Source organism: Marmota marmota, unplaced genomic scaffold (genome assembly GCF_001458135.2).
Source record: "Marmota marmota marmota unplaced genomic scaffold, marMar, whole genome shotgun sequence".
Classification (NCBI taxonomy): domain Eukaryota; kingdom Metazoa; phylum Chordata; class Mammalia; order Rodentia; family Sciuridae; genus Marmota; species Marmota marmota.
The window spans coordinates 1,950,376-1,963,803 of record NW_025999896.1 but is presented as its reverse complement, the minus strand read 5'-3'; the positions used below and the strand labels follow the sequence as shown (position 1 = coordinate 1,963,803).

General features: G+C 44.2%; 1 protein-coding gene across 7 annotated transcripts in view; it reads left to right on the top strand.

Moving 5' to 3' along the window:
- The window catches only part of Pik3r6 (phosphoinositide-3-kinase regulatory subunit 6), a 60,195-nt gene extending 47,078 nt beyond the window's left edge, over positions 1-13,117 (top strand). For all 7 annotated transcript variants that reach the window (XM_048798057.1, XM_048798060.1, XM_048798059.1 and 4 more), the window contains 3 exons: positions 1,154-1,269; positions 11,793-11,905; positions 12,395-13,117. In XM_048798057.1, the coding sequence (XP_048654014.1) occupies positions 1,154-1,269; positions 11,793-11,905; positions 12,395-12,551 (386 nt within the window). In that variant the 3' untranslated portion in view covers positions 12,552-13,117. The remainder of the gene's footprint in view (positions 1-1,153; positions 1,270-11,792; positions 11,906-12,394) is intronic.
- Positions 13,118-13,428: the final 311 nt, after the last annotated feature.

Here is a 13,428-nt window from a genome sequence, read left to right as displayed (position 1 = left end):
CCTGTCTCAAAATAAAAAATAAATAAATAAAAAAGTGTAGGGGATGTGGCTCAGTGGTTGTGTACAGGTTTTGTACACATACAGAATGTGTGCTGTGAGAAAGTTTCACGCGTCATCTGCAAATTCCACTTGCCTAGAAGCGATTTTATCAGAAACGGATATTATTTCTAGAGTTTCTTCTTTGCACCAGATACCAAAGAAGTTGAGAATCTGTGATGCTTTTCTAAGAACACAATGCACAGCAGACAGAAAAGGGACGCTGTAGGATGAAAGCAAAGTCATTGAAAATTTAGAGACAGAGTCCTGGTACCAAAAAAAAAATTTGGAATATTCCATAAGAAACACAGAATGAAAACAAATATTTCAGGCTGAAATGCTACTGAAGAAGCTAAGTCTGATCTTTCCTATTCAATTGCCAATAAGGTCATCCGTGTGACCCTGGTCAAGTCACCTGCAACCTCTTCACTTCAAGAGATTTTAATAGAGTTAATAGACACTAATTTGTGTGCATATAGCAAACTATAAATGTTAGCCCTCATGGTTAACTGTATCCTTTCACAAATGTCCTCCCAGGACTGGTGTGGTGATGCCAAAACTTCCTTTGGAGGCACAAACACCTAAAAACCCTCTGTAGTTGGCAGGGAGGGATTATACCTGGCAGCAGCCACATAATTATGATTTTTGACATATTATACACTATTGAGAAAGTTGAAGAAACTCTCTCAACTCTTTGGACCAAGACCCTCCTAGACACCTTGACCTACCTGTTACCTGGGCCAGGTGTTCTCTGAATTCTTAACAAGCCCAATAGTTGCAGAGAAGTTCAACAGAACTTTCTTCCTTTGAAAAAATGGGTGCAAGAAGAGATAAAGAAAGGTTGGTGGGTAGGGATTTGGGTCCACAATATGGTTGCTGGGTCTGGACTTCCAGAACCCTTGTTGATTTTCCGAGAAGAAAGATGGATGTTGAGGAAGGCGTTGAGACTGGGTAGGACCAAGATGGAATCAGGAAGTGTTAGACAAGCAGGGTGTGGGAGGGGGCTAAATAGGGAAGAAGGGAGGAGGGTGGGTTTATGGTTGTCTTCTCAGGGACCAGAATCTCCAACTCCTCTGTTTCCCTGGACACTCATTCATGTCATCCCCATCTCATTCAGTTTCAGGGTTCCCCCACTGCCCCCCAATTGCTGCTCCAGTTATGGACCACACATGTCTGAATGTCAGTGTGACCGAGGTGGTCAAGTCCTCCAACCTGGCAGGAAAGTCCTTCTCTGTAAGTACAGGGAGGAATGGGACAGGGAGACAATGAGATGGGAATGGGGTAGGTGGCTGGGATCCCTGAGGAGAGCGCATCCAGAAAAGGGGAACTGGCTTGTTACCTTTGCTGCTGAAGTGGAGCTTCATACGGGAGATAATCCATTCTCCCATTGATCTGAAATACTGAGCACCATCTGGTACAAATAAGGCACTTGAAAATTTAAGGCAATGCCCTCCCTCTGCTGGCTCTTTGAGGACCTAAGACTTCCCCAGACAGCCACACAATGCACCCTCATCCAGTCACCCCAGGCACTATACAGCAGACTCCTCAACAACCCAGCGCAGCCTTTGACCATTTCAAACCAGCTCTTGCAACAGTGTCACCCTACAGCCACCCTTGCCCCTTTACCTGGCCTTGATTGGTACTGATAGAGACATAGGACCCATCCATTTTCTCTCTATCTGAACTTCACTCTCTATTCAGCCTGATCCTGGAGTCCTCTCATTAGGTCCAGGTGTAATCAGCATGCTCCATGGTCAAGTTGACACCCTCAGCTCCCAGCAGACGCTAGCTTTAGATCAAGTTGCCTACGCAGCAGTCCGTATGCCCCTGTGGCTGAGAACTTCTGAAATAAATCCTGCATCCGTGTTGGCTAAGCCCTGGCAAATTCACGACCTCCCAGCTCACCCAGACCCTTTCCTGTCTTCTCAACTCCCTCTACCAGTGTGCAGTTCTTTTTTCTCTTGTTTTGAAATCTTTCTTCCTCTCTCTCCTGCTCCTTCTTCACATCCAGTAAAGATATTCAGGCCTTTTTTTATCCTAAAACCCCAAAGCAACTCTGCTGGGACCCCACTACCTCTCCAGTGACCTGCTGTATCACCTTTCTTCCCTTCTCAGTCAAGCCTTTTGAAAGATGCCTCTAGAAGCTTCCAGTCCCTTTCCAGACTTTTCTGCCCAAAACCATCTCCTTTGACTGTGGCAAAGTCACCTCCCTGTTATCAAAACCAATGGTCACTTTTCAGTCCTTCTGTTTCTTGAACATTTTTCAAGATAAGGTCTCAACCCACAAACAAAAGTTTCATTATTTATTTGGGGAAATACAAAAATAACACAAAGAAGTAAGTTCACTAGTAGTCCCAATACCTGGTGTAGGATGACATTAACATTTTCAGGTGTAAACCCCTAGCCTTTTCTTCTATCTATTTTTACATAATTTGATAACTGCAGTACATAATGGTCTGTAATGATGTTTTTATTAAAAAATATACTAAAGCCCTGTGTATGTATCCTGATGGCACCTTCTTTATGTCATTAAATATATTTTGTGTCCTTCAATATATTCCATTCAAAATTTATTATATGGTGGTTATATATGCCTGAATAATTATGGAAATGATTTTTATAGGCCATTCCTGGAAGTGCTCATTTTTCTTTATCCTAGGCATATTGTGAGGAACCTCCTTAGGGTTAAATATGTGCTAAACATCATGGAAATGCCTTTTTAAAAATATCTAGTAGTGAAATCTTCCAGTTGAAAGACATCCATATGTTAGAATTTTTCATGTACTTTGCCAAATTGCTCTCCAAGTTCCACTCATGGTTGTATGTGAATGCCAATCTCACAGCACAATCAATATATAAATTGATTTGATTCATTTTTGCAAATCTGATTGTCAATTCATTTTTAATTGACATGTCTTTACCAATTACTGATTGAAAGTTCTCTTATATTTATTGATAATTTATATTTCCTGTATTAATACTGTTGTGTACCTGTTTTATGAGGATGTTAACCCTTTATTTGCCCTATGCCGCAGTCCGGCTGCAGCAAAATAANAATCTTCTCCATTTTCTCGAAATGGCCATTTTTCCTCTCGACCTATCTAAGGACGAGCAGATTTGCTCCCGTCCTATCTTTGGACGGGCAGCTTTTTTTCGTCACTTACCCCCGAGTGTCCCGGGGCTCCCTGTAACGGGCCACCATCTGCCGGAGTATGGCTGCAGCAGAATAATCAGGGGGGGTGACGAATAACTTGTGTACTTTGATACAGCGGGAGTAGGAGCCGTTTATTGCAGGACAGGAGCAGTATTTATACATTCCACACAGCTTATCTAATTAGCATAAACTAGATACATCAGTCAACCAATAAGGAATCTCTACACTTAATGGCTCTCTTTTGTTACTTCTCAAACCACTCCCTCTGGCATTTTGCCAGGCACCATCCAGACTTGTTTACGAACTCTAACATTCCCCTGGCAAAATGCCAGGTGTTATTTTTTACTTGTTTACAGACTCTAACAGCCCTATATTTTGGAAATGCTTTTCCAAGTTTGTTGTTTAATATTTTTTTTTACCTAAAATAGCTTTATGTTTTGATGTAGCAAAATTTTCCAATTTCCTTCAATCATGTTTGCTTCTGAGATGATTATCCATGACCTATGTCTGACATACCATAATTGTGTACACTACTAAGAAAGAAACAATGTTTCCTGAACTAGGAATAAGGCTCTCTTATCACACTGATTGCAAAAATACTTCCTAATTGTAGAAATATTAAAATATGGGAGGGGGGTGTAGAATTGATGAAAACAACATGCATGTTCCTTTCTTGTAAAGAAATATTCTTTATTTCTTTACTCATTTTAAACATTATAGTCTGAGTTGTACATTTACATTCTCTGTCATTACTGGGAGACTAATCTTTCTGGTGACTGGGTTCATTGATCCCATGGTAGTTCAATTCCTTGTTTGTTTCCTGAGTTACGTGTCATATTTGTTGGGGATTTATCTGTAACAAACCTGGGTGGGAAAACTGTCCCCCCTAAAAAATTCTGTTTTCTTTGCTCTTGCTAAGTGCCCCGGTGATATTATTGGCTAAAGACCATCGAGTTTCTTTCCTGCTTGGAGGTATGAACTGGCTGGGAAAATAAAAAGCCTGAAAATAATCAGTAAAGAATAAAAGACAAAAATAGAAGTTAGATCTTAAAAGGGGGGGCACCCTGGTGGGTCTCCCAGCCCTGATAGGAACTGGAACTGACCAGCTGAAAAAGGCCTCAATCCTTTATTTAAGGGGAAATATATCGAAAGGTTTTAGTGTGGCAGGCGTCTTGAGGAAAACAGAAGAGTGGGGGAAACAGATTTTGGGGGCTTGGCAGGTTACACCCATTTCCGGTGGCTGCATTCGAACCTTGGGCTGTGAGCTAAGGCAGGGCACCAGTGTGATCTGGGCTTTCTCAAACCAGGGAATTCCACCCAGCAGTTCCCAGAAAAGTAGCCTTCCTGCCTTATGTTGGCTCAAACAAACCCATAATTTATACATGGCTTCCAACACTTTCTGGCTCAGAAACTTCTAGACCATGCAGATAGAGTAAATGTATACCCCAAATCCACATCAACAGCCTTGGAGCTAAGAATTTTCAGGCAAAACTTCTTCCTCACTGACAGCACAAGCCAAAGCTGACAGCCTTCCATGGGGGAAAGCCCTCCGGTTTCTGCTGAAGGGCCTTTTTCTAATTTAGTCTTTCAATGAGAATGTAGCTTTCAAGAATCCTTGAAGGGAATCTGTATCAAATCCCTGCTTCATGTGGGCCCAAAGCCTTGTCTCCCATCCACCATAGCTGTTGAGGACCGAGCCCCTGATTCCTGAGGTTGGCAAAACCTCTGGGCAGCCAAAGCATCTATCTGAATGACATAATTTGACTTCTTTGAAATTCGTTGACATTTTCTTCATTGCCTGGAACATGAAGAATCTTTAAATATCCTTTGACAACAAAACATAGATGTGCTCTCCATCTATAGAACACAAAGTATGGTGTTTGTGAAAGAAAATACATTATATCACCATAATCTATAAGTTAAAATTATTTTTCCACTTCCTCTGTCCAAAACCAAAGAGGGATTTGTTGACCTTCTCACCATGGTTTTGATTTTGTTAATTCTATTTTGATTTCTTTGAATTTGAATTTTTAAAAAATCTTTTCTAATATTGCTGTTCTAAAATATGATGTCTTATGCCCAGTCTCTGCATGAAACTGGTTCTTGTGTTTTTTCTCTCTGGAAGCTTTAGATATTTCATTTCCTAAAGGACTCTGGCATCTTATCATCCTTCATTGTTTTGGACTTTGGATGGACATTTCCAATCTGGAGATTTGCATATCTCCATTCTGAGATAGTCTCTAATACAACTTTTTAAAATTCCCTTCCCTTTATTTCTTTGCTCTTTCTGGGACTACAAATATGGAAATGTTAGGCTTCCTAGATGGATCCTCTGATTTTCTCAACTTCTCTCTCTGTTATTTCTCATTTCTTTGACTTTGGCGGAGTTTTCTTCCAATTAATTTATTGAATATTCAAAGTTCAAAAAAAATCTTCTTTGTTTTTGTTATTCATTTTAGTAGTAATTCTGCTGCCCAAATGCAGTGTCCTATCCCTCTGAAGATAATAATTATGGCTTATTTGAAATTTTCTTCTACTTCCTGAAGGGCGTCTGTTTCCTCTGAATCCTGTTTTTGTTGGCTTCTTGTTTCTCTTCTCTTCTCTTTACTCCCTCCCCCCGTTTTCACCCTCTTCTCTGTAAGGTTGTCTCCAAATATCTGTTCAAATTCAAGAGTGAAGCTCTAAAAAGCTGAGTCAATGGTGGACCTCATGGTGGGTAGTCAGATGGTCATGGTCCATTCCACGGGGGAAACCCAAACATGAGTATCTGTAGTCTCTTTCCCAGAATAGCTTTGTTTTTCCAGAAGAGTCCATCAGGCTTGGGGAGGGAAGGGCTGATGGGATAGGCCTGCTGCTGTGTGTCACTCTGGACCAGGGTTGGGCAAGGCCCTAGGAATCTCACCATGCTGTGAGCAGACTACCACATATTCCACCTGCTGGAGCACAGCCCTTCCCTCCATCTGCTTCCATCGGTGATGTCTCCAAGTCGAGTCTCTGGCTATTTCTCTGACCTCTCAGACAGGGAGAGGGCTTGTGGCTGGGCTGTCCAGGGCAAATGAGAACCTGAAGGATTTTGTCAGATTCTCCTCATTCCTACCAGCTGCAGAGCTGAGAGCCTCCAGCCCATACCCCTTTGCTGTCCAGAGTCTTGGTCCTTGTGTTTGACCCTTCCTCTTCTTTGGTAAGTTTCCACTGCCATTTCTCTACTACAGTATTGTGGTGTAGAACTGCAGATGTCTTCAGCTCTTATCAATGATGCACCTCCTTGTTTGGAGGTGGATTCCAAGAGGGGGAAAGTGAGACAATATGTACTTTGCCATTTTGAAATCAGAAATCCTCATCCCTTTATTTTAAAAACATTTTTTAATTTTTTTTTTTTTTTAGTTATTGATGGACACAAGACCTTTATCTGATTTATTTTTATGTGGTGCTGAGGATGGAACCCAGTGCCTTACACATGCTAGGCAAGTACTCTACCACTGAGCCCCCAGCTCCAGCCCCAAATTTTTATTTTTATTTTAGATATGCCTCTAGTAAATAGCATACAATCGAGTTTTTGTTCAGACTCAGTCTGAAGTCTTTTGGCTTTGTTTTTGTTTTATAGGATAAAAAAGAATGTAACATAAAATGTACCACCTTGGTTGTTTTTAAGTGTGTAGCTCAGGGATGTGAATTAAGTATATTCTCACGGTTGTGAAACATTTGGTTTTTTCAACAAGTGAAAGTTTAATCCATGGGTAACTTTATGTGCTATTTGACCTTTACTCTGCCACCTTTTAAAAAATATTTATTTATTTATTTTAGTTGCAGTTGGACACAATACCTTTATTTCACTTATTTATTTTTTTTATGTGGTGCTGAGGATCGAACCCAGGGTCTCACACATGCGAGGCGAGTGCTCTACCACTGAGCCCCAGCCCCAGCCCCTACTCTGCCATCTTATGCCGTGCTTTCTGGTTTTTTGAATGTCCTTTGCTGTTTCTTTATGCTATATTCCTCAGGTTTTACTTGCTCCTTCCCTCCTCCCCTGCAGATGATCTGGAAGTGATATGTACTTCTTTTTCTATCAGTGGTTACCTTTAAATAAAAAGATGTATATTAGAAATTATACTTAAATGTTAGTACTCCAGTGAAGCCGGCTTCTAGCACTGTCATAGATATTTCCCCCCGTTGTATATTACGTTGGTAGATTTTGAATGAATTCCACCATGGGAACAAAAATCACGTTCACCAAGTCTTTAAGGATCCTAAATACAAAAAATCCGAGATGCCATTTTCTTGTTTTTCTTCTTTATATCTGACCATCATATTTTGGCCTCTTTCCCTGAATTCGTTTTCCTAAATCAGTTCCTTAAATAATTACTGTCCTCTAAATCTTCCATGTCCCACTTTTTCTCTTGTTCCCTGGATTATCAAACCCACTTACAAGGACTTAGGCCAGTTTGTCAAAGACTCCCAAGTCTATACCTCCTGCTTTGACCTTCACCCCTGAATTTCTGAATAAGTTAGTGGGAACTGAATGTCCCACAACACCCTGATATTTAAAACCAAAACCAGTAACACCAGATAGTTAAGAGGTCTCTAGAGCTAACCTGTCTGGGTTCAGCTCTTAGCTCTGCTATTTATTGGTGATGTGACTTTCAGCAAGTTACTCAGTCTCTCCATGCCTCAGTCTCATTATGTAAAATGAGGATAATACTATCACCTCCTCAGTCTAGAAGTGGTAGGATTAAGTAATTGTTGAGCAAGCATTATGTATGCTATTAGCAATGGGAATGAAAAATTCACATTTTATGTCCCTACTCTTGTTCAATGATACTATCGTACCCAGTCACCTGTGTTAGAAACCTGGGAACACCTTCCTCAATTTCCCCATGTCCTTCTGGTTTTCTCCATCAAACACTTCTCAAATCTCTCCCTTCCTCTCTGGCTTCCTTCTTGACCGACCATTCTAGTTGGTCTAGGATTGAAGGAGCCTGGGACTTTCAGTGCTAAAACCAGGAAAGTTCTAGGCAAATCCTTGGTTACCCAAGGTCCAGACCTTCATCCATCTCTCTTTGCTAGACAAATATGGTAGCCTTCCAGGTGATCTCCCTAACACGATTCCCATGTTCCTTAAGCCCACTTTCCACATCTCTGCCTAAGTCATCTTTCTAAAACACAATTCTGACATGTCACTCCACTCTTGGAACCCTTCCATCATTTCTCATTCTCCAAGGGCAGAAAGATTTCCAGAGCCAGATGCGATGGTGCATGTCAATCATCCCAGTTACTCAGGAGGCTGAGGCAGGAGGGTTGCAAATTCAAGGTAACTCAGTGCAACCCTGTGTCAAAATAAAAAGTAAAAAGGTCTGGGGGCATAGCTCAGTGGTAGAGCAGCCTAGGCTAGGAAGCAGGGGAGGGAGGGAAGGCAGGCTGGCTCTATGGGGCTCCTCTTCCTCTCCATCTGCAGCATTGGCCTCTCCTTTCAGGCCCTCTCTGCCAAGGGATTTGGAAGTGTTCTGGAAGTCACACCCCTTGCTTATGCTGTCTGCCCAGAAACCCCTTTCCTCCCTTCTTCTTTCACACCTTCTTTTTGTAACTCCTCATCCTGCAAGATGAGAGACTCTCATCTCCCTGGGAGGCCTGTCTGGATGCTCTTCTTCCCTCCACATTCTGGCCCCTCTTCCCACTCCTTGGTGAGCTAGAGAGGCCCCACCTCTATAATCTGCTTTATATTCCTGGGGACACAGCCATTTGCAACTCTGGAAATGGCACCACAGTTTAGGGGGTCCATGGGCTCAGGTCTTAATCCTCCCTGTTCCCCTAGCACTCAGTGTGCCTGGCACACAACAGGTTTCACCAGATGTTTACCAGTCCTCCCTCTGTGACATCCCAGAACCAGAAGCCCACTTCCTCTGAGCACCCACCCACTGTAGGAGAGCTCCGGTTGGCGGAGAGATCTGCCTTCCCAAAGGGTAGCATGATGTTTAAGCTTTAAGCTCCACAGTGGACCTTTTTACTCTTATGTTGTATTTCCTCTTTCAAAGTCAGTTCCTTACTTCTGTTTTCAATGACCTCTTTAAACAACCTTGGTCAGGGGCTTTCTGAACATCTAAATTTATCACCTCAGCAAGTTCCCTTTTGTCTCTGAACTGATTTACTCAGGGGGGAATTCCAGTACCTGTGCTTTCCTCTTGGAAGCCAGGTGGGTTCATAAGCATCTCCTGTCCAAATGGCTCAGAAAGTAAACATTGGGCAGCCAGGGGAAGTTCGTGGTTGAGCTGTAGCAAAGCTGCTCCCAGCTCAGAGAACAGTGTGGGCAAGGGCATGAGGACTGGCCTGGTGAGTTTAAGGATCAGCAAAGATGTGACATTGACTGAACTGCAAGTTTGATAGAGGACAGCAATGGCGAATAAGGCAAGAACACAAGAATTGGGGCTTGGGGGTTTGGAAAGCAAGAAGTGATCGAAAAGAACAGGAAGCCGTCAGCAGCATTTTGCCCACCCCCTCATCTTGTGGGGACGTGCACCCTTTGCAAGTTCTGCATCTGACCCTTTCCTCGGGCATCCACCATTGCCACATTTATAAACTACAGTCCGAGACTCCTGACCATCTTGTGGTCCTCATGGGACAAAGTCCAGCAGGGAGGGTGTGTCTAAGCTGCAAAACACAAAGGAGAAAGGAAAGGCACCTGCTGACACTGTGGGCAGGTGGAAGGATGCCCTGAGACTGCATTTGTTATAAAGAGGACAGGGCCAGGTCCTGAGTGGGGACATGGAAACCCAGGTCCTGCTAGACACACCTGGAGCAGCCTGATGCAGGGCAATGAGCACTTAGCTGGGAGTCGGCAAGCTGGGCCCCATACCACTGTGCAACCTTGAGCAGGTGACACTGATCCCCGCTGGCCTCGGTGTTCCCACCAGGTGCAATTCAGTCATGGTCCCGTTAACTGCCACCAACTGAATGTACCTGGCTTTCCTATAGCCCCAGTTCAATAAGAATTCCAACCCCCTACAATATCTCCAGAAATTTCTGGAAGATTCCTGGTGATATCCCAATGCTGACAGGTACCCAGTTAGCTGTCCACCAAGCGCCCACTAGGTTTCAATGCCCCTGCCCCCACTGTCCACAAGCAACCCCATGCCTGTGGCTGAGAGACCCAAGGCACCAAAGCTGCTTCAGTTTCTGTTACAAAGCCAGGAGAAGTCCCCACTTTCCTTTGTCACCCTCTGTCATGGGGTCCTCCTTGCCACCCATGAAGGTTTTGGTAAATCTTTCTGACTTCACTCACAATTCACCTGTTCAGATTGACATGTCTGAGGATGGGGTGGTGGTAGAAGGGGTCTTAGGCTAGGAGACAACCAAAGAAAAAAAGAATCCACAGTGGGAACCCCACATACACCCATGACAACTGAGGCTTCATCACTGAGACCTCTGTTCACACTTGGGTCCTTGGAAAATTATAATTAATAATAATAATAATAATAATAAATAGTCACCATTCTTACAGTTTTTATCATATCAGGCACTGTTCCAAAAACTTAGCATATGCTATCTCAGTTAATGTTCAGAATAGTCCTACAAAGTGATTGCTATTATCGCCATATTTTTTTTTCTAAATAGCACAGAGAGATTAAGAAACATGTCCCAAATCACACAGTTAGTAAATAGCAGAGACAGGATTAGAACCTGGGCAATCTGGTTTAGAGACTGCTTAGACTCTCCTCCTGGGAGATTCTTGCACACTCTGCCTGCAGACTTCTGGCTGACCTACCCCAACTGTGAAAGTTCAGCTGACATTCCCAGACACGGTTCAGGTTGCTGTTGCTATCTGACAATGAAATAGTGGGTTGACTTGTGGTTCTCGCCTCTGCATCCACGATCAACTCAAGGATCTCTAATCTTATGTGTGGTTCTTATGAACAGCCAGGATTGAGAACTGACTCTTGCAACTTCAGAGTTCTAGGGCTGCAAATTACCCAAAGCTGCTACCCATGTGTGGAAGGGATTAGAGACACAGAAAAGCCCTCTGAAAGTCCCACCTGTACCCACAATGCTCCAAGTCCTCTACCCCATGGTCTCCAGAGCAGCCCTCTCAGGTGGAGGATTGGATAGATGCCTGGGGCCTGCTTTACTTTGGCCTGGTCTGAGGTTTGTGTACTTGGTTGCTTTCTGGACCCTCTCTCTATGCCCCAGTTAAATAATTTTGTGTGTAATTTCATGCTGAGAACTAGGGCCAGGACTTATAAACCCTCTGAATGACTGCCCGGTTCTACACATAGCAACATACAGGAGGTGACTGGAAAATGTTTATTGATGAACCCTCTAACTCATGTCACTCAATAATCTGGCACACACCATCCACAGCATTCCAATTTCCATTCAGGTTTCAGGAAAACAATTAAGATTGGGGAAAAAATTGCAGAAGCCATGCACGATCCAAAGGCAACCAAGAGGCAATTAATGTAGGATTATCACTGCTCAGAGTCACTTGCAGAAAGAGAGCCAGGGTCCTACCCTGTGGGCAGGACCGAAGAAACACACCAGATTCCAAGATAGGAGATGTCGGCAGGGACATCCACCGAGCAAAGGTGACACTCATGAGCTGTCTCTCTTACAGACAGTGACAAATACCTTCCGGACATCCAACATCCAGATCCAGAGCCAGGAACAGAAGCTGCTGACTCTGTCACTGGACAAGGACAGTCGGCGTACCTTCAGGGATGTGGTCAGGTGAGCTGGGCCCACCCCTAGGGCTCCAGGCCCCATGGCACAGACCAAAGCAGGAGCCAGCTCATGCCATCTTCTACTGCTAGTTTCAGATACCTCCTCAGAGGCAGAGCCTGGGCACGGGCTTCCCCCAATGCCCTGTGACTTAAACCCAGGAAGAAGAGGCAAATGAATGGCTATCACTGATCCAACCCCCTCTGCTGGCACTAGCCCCTCCCACACATGCTACCCTCCTGGGGCATCTGTGTCCCAGTTAATGGCAGCTTTCCAGGTTTTCCCCAGCAGGGTGTATTTAGGTAAGGAAAGCAGACAGATACACAGGTGACTGGATCCCCTGGGCAGCCCAGGCTCATAGTCTTCCTCCTCTGGATTTTTCTTCTTCCTTCTGCATTACCCTCTCTATTCCCTACAATAACAGATCTGCTTTTCAAACATCCAGGGAAGATCTGATCCCTGACATGGGTGCCCTGACATGGTCTTTCCCCATCACAGATTCGAGGTTGGTCCCTGCCCAGAGCCTCGTTCCAGGGCCCAGAAGTCCAAGACGTCATGGCTCAGTTTACAAGGGCAGAAGGAGATGGAAATGGCCAAAGCCAAGCCCAAATCCCTTCTGATGCCCATTAACACATTCTCCGGCATCGTCCAGTGAGTCGCTGGGGCAGCAGAAGAGCTGGGTCTAAGGATGATAGGCCCAAGAAGAAGAAAAACACTACCCCTCCAGCCCTCCAGCACTTACCCACAGTCAGAACAAGGCCTGGCTCCACTGGGCAGCCCTGGCTTTGACCAGGAGACAATGAGTGCCTGAGAGTGCACACAGCTTGGCTGTGGAGTATGTGGCGGAGCAGGACCCACACCAAGGCCAGGGGATCACCCAGCAAGACTGTGATGTCATGAAAGTACCCATACATAGCTTAGCTTGTCACATAAACATCCATACCTGCATTTATTTCCAACTCCTACTTCTCCCACTGTCTTTGCCCACGCGAGCTCCCCACCCACCTCTGAAGGTCAGAGCTACTGTTTTGGCTGGAGCCCTGTGGCCAAGGGGAAAATCAAAAGTAGATATACACAACTGCACCTGTGACCTCCTGAGTCTGTTCCTTTCCTTCTTGGGCCACTACTCACCTCATCTATGCCCAGGAGGGGCCTCTCCGGGTGGAGGAGGAAATAACAGAGTCAATAAATGTACATTAAAGTGTTTCTGCTTTCATCTAATACCTGGTGATATTTGCATTTTAATAAAAATCTGTGGGGAGGGGCAGCAGTACCTAATACAACCAATTGGACCCACTTAGGCCAGATAATGGTTTGGTGAAGTATTAACTGCTGTGTTCTATCACCCTGCCCCTTTCTCCTCTCATTCTTATTAATTTAAGGACTCTTAAATTAATTGTCCCTAAATAGAAGTGGGAAAGCAGGATAGTGCCGCAGTCTGGCTGGGCACAAATTACGAGCCACTGAAGCAGGAACAAACTTTATTTTTGAACTGCAGGAAAACACTTCACACAGCTCCAGGGGAATCCTCC